Source organism: Phoenix dactylifera, chromosome 10 (genome assembly GCF_009389715.1).
Source record: "Phoenix dactylifera cultivar Barhee BC4 chromosome 10, palm_55x_up_171113_PBpolish2nd_filt_p, whole genome shotgun sequence".
NCBI classification, from domain to species: Eukaryota; Viridiplantae; Streptophyta; class Magnoliopsida; order Arecales; family Arecaceae; genus Phoenix; species Phoenix dactylifera.
In genome coordinates this window covers 6,335,900-6,338,604 of record NC_052401.1, presented here as the reverse complement: position 1 = coordinate 6,338,604, position 2,705 = coordinate 6,335,900, and the positions used below count along the sequence as shown (strand labels likewise).

Below are 2,705 nucleotides of genomic sequence, written 5' to 3'. Positions count from 1 at the left end.
ACTATGAGCTCAAGATGTTTGAGAGCTTTGTGGGCATCATTTGGTATATATAAAACTAGAAATCATGTTTGTAGCTATCAAATCAATATCATCGTCAAAAAAAAAAGCTATCTAATCAATATTATAAAGAAGGCATCAACAATGATTGATCTTTCCCCTCATAAGCTTGCTAATGTTGTCAAAAGGAAAAAAAGCTATCTAATCAATATTATAAAGAAGGCATTAACAATGATCGATCTTTCCCCACATAAGCATGCTAATGTCTATCAGCAAATCAATCTGGAGTAATATTTATCACTTCAGACAACATCAGTCCTCTCAAATTCCATAGATGAAAGTTCAGCACATGCAAATTCCAAGCAAAGACTTTTCTCTTTGCAGTTAGAGCATTATAACTCTAGCCATGATATTCACAGATCATAAAACATCATGCACATAATTTTTCCCTTGGTTCTGCAATCTCTTCTTGCGCCTAATCTTACATGAGTAGATGACTAAGCAATATAACTTAAATGATTTATGGCTATTTCATGATGTGGTTTATGGCTACGAGGTGAAGAGCAGAACTCATGTGCACCGTAATTCCTGGCGCTTCATTCATGTCGATGTCTTCTCTGCTCGTCCCAACAGGCAGTTCCCAGTCGAAATGGTATAACAAGCTCGCAAGTGCTAGCTCCACTGTCAAAGCCCCCAGATTCAGTGCAGGGCAGATTCTTCGACCAGAACCAAATGGTATGAACTCGAAATTATGGCCTTTGTAGTCGACAGAACCATCCATGAATCTCTCAGGAATGAAATCTTCAGGGTCATCCCATGATCTAGGATCTTTTGCTATCCCCCAAGCATTGACATACACCCATGTGTTCGGAGGGATATCATATCCATGAATCCGAGAGTGTCTCATGGATTCTCGAGGAACCAGCAATGGGGCAGGAGTGTGCAGCCTCAGCGTTTCTTTCACCACCAACTTGAGGTACTGCAGCTGCTGAAGATCTCCTTCTTCCACCTCTCCTTTAGTTCCTAAAGAAGCTCTTATTTCTTCTTGTGCTTTCTTCATCACTCTCGGGTGCCTTACAAGCTCTGCCATGGCCCATTCTAAGGTCGCAGAAGCTGTATCCGTTCCAGCAATGAAGATATCCTAAGAAAAAGAAGAGAACAAAATTCGCTTTAAAATCCAGTTCAGTGAAACTCCACAAGAATCTTAAGAAAGGACATGAGTAGCAAAGCCTTGTATAGAACACAGTTTTTTTCGCAACAAAGAAGCGAAAGCAAATCCAAGTATGCAAAGTTTGATGAATAATATGAAGGTTCAAGAAACGGATACCGTTAGCACTGCTTTGATGTTATCTTTTGTTAGATTTCCATCCTTGTGCAGCCGAAGCAATACATCAACTATGTCTTCATGCTGGGGTCTCGTTCTCTCGGACTCGGGGTCAAGGTGCTCCCTGATGACCTGCTCATAGAAAGCATCAAGCATACTAAAGTTCTTCTCAAGCCTACCTGCAACTCCACTTATCTTGTCCATCCAGCCTATTGATGGGAAGAAATCCGCAATGAAAAAACCGCCTAACAACGCCTGCGCTTCAGTAAGAATCCTGTGAAATATACCCTTCTCATAATCACTTTCTTGGTACTTCCTACCCATCGCAGTTCTGCAGATCATATTATTGGCCAGCGTCATCATCAGCTTGCTAAGATTTATAGGAGTTGGAGAAGAACGGGAGATACGATCGATCATTAGTGAGATCTCTTCTTCCCTTATAAACTGAAATGATTGCACCCTCTTGGCACTGAAAAGTTCGAGGATGCATAACTTTCTCATCTCTCTCCAATATTCACCATAGGGCGAGAAGCTGATATCCAAACAGTTGTAAGACAACTTGCCGGCAGCAACAGGGCGAGGCCTCGAGCACAGGTCGAGATCATGAGTTTTCAGTACTTCCCTGGCCATCTCCGCAGATGAGACTACTACTGCTGGGACGCTACCTAGTTTTAAGTACATGAGAGGGCCATATTTTTGAGAGAGCTGCCATAAGGAGTGATGAGGCAGCCTACCAAGTTGATGCAAGTTCCCGATTAAGGGAAGCTTCTTTGGGCCAGGAGGGAGCCTGTAATCTGCCTTTCCCTGCTCCATTCTTTTGTATCTGAAAGAAAGAAGAAGGGAGGCAAGTGTGACAAAAAGAAGCCATGCGAGTATGATGCAGATAGCCATTACTACTAGGAGGCAGGGCAAGGCAATCTTATTTGTAGCAGCCCTGGTACTAGAGACGATACTCCATTATATATGGTTTCTTACTGTTTCAGAAATTATTAAGTGGATGAATATTGATGCCCGTGACTTCTTGTCTGATGGTGACCAGAAAATTCCAAGCTAGTTTTCAAAACATCGACACATGAATTTGGACGTAACTGGATTCAGATAGCAGAATTTTCACACTATGGCTGGACCAGCTGATAAGGGTGGTGGAAGGCCACTATAACTTTTCCTGTGGAGGAGAGAAAAAAAATAGCAATAGTTGTGCACGGCTTAGGAAGAAGATACGTAGGCAATAAAGAAAAGCCCCAAGCATCTTTTTTTGAAACTCTCTCCCTGGCAGATGATCCAAGGACTTTGCTTGGCTGCTACGCAGCGGACGCTTGCCGGCCAGCTGGAATCCTTATCTGTTGGAAAACTTTCTCCTCACTTTCTGAGATAATTCTACCTA

At 42.4% G+C, this 2,705-nt stretch overlaps 1 protein-coding gene across 1 annotated transcript; it reads right to left on the bottom strand.

Annotated features, from left to right (window-relative positions):
- Nucleotides 1–268: 268 nt before the first annotated feature.
- Nucleotides 269–2,295, bottom strand: LOC103721262 (cytochrome P450 71A1-like). The gene is made up of 2 exons (XM_008811399.4): nt 1,325–2,295; nt 269–1,138 (listed from the first exon to the last, which is right to left on the bottom strand). Exons 1-2 carry the CDS (start codon nt 2,210–2,212, stop codon nt 524–526), a joined length of 1,503 nt encoding a protein of 500 aa, XP_008809621.2. The 5' UTR covers nt 2,213–2,295; the 3' UTR covers nt 269–523.
- Nucleotides 2,296–2,705: the final 410 nt, after the last annotated feature.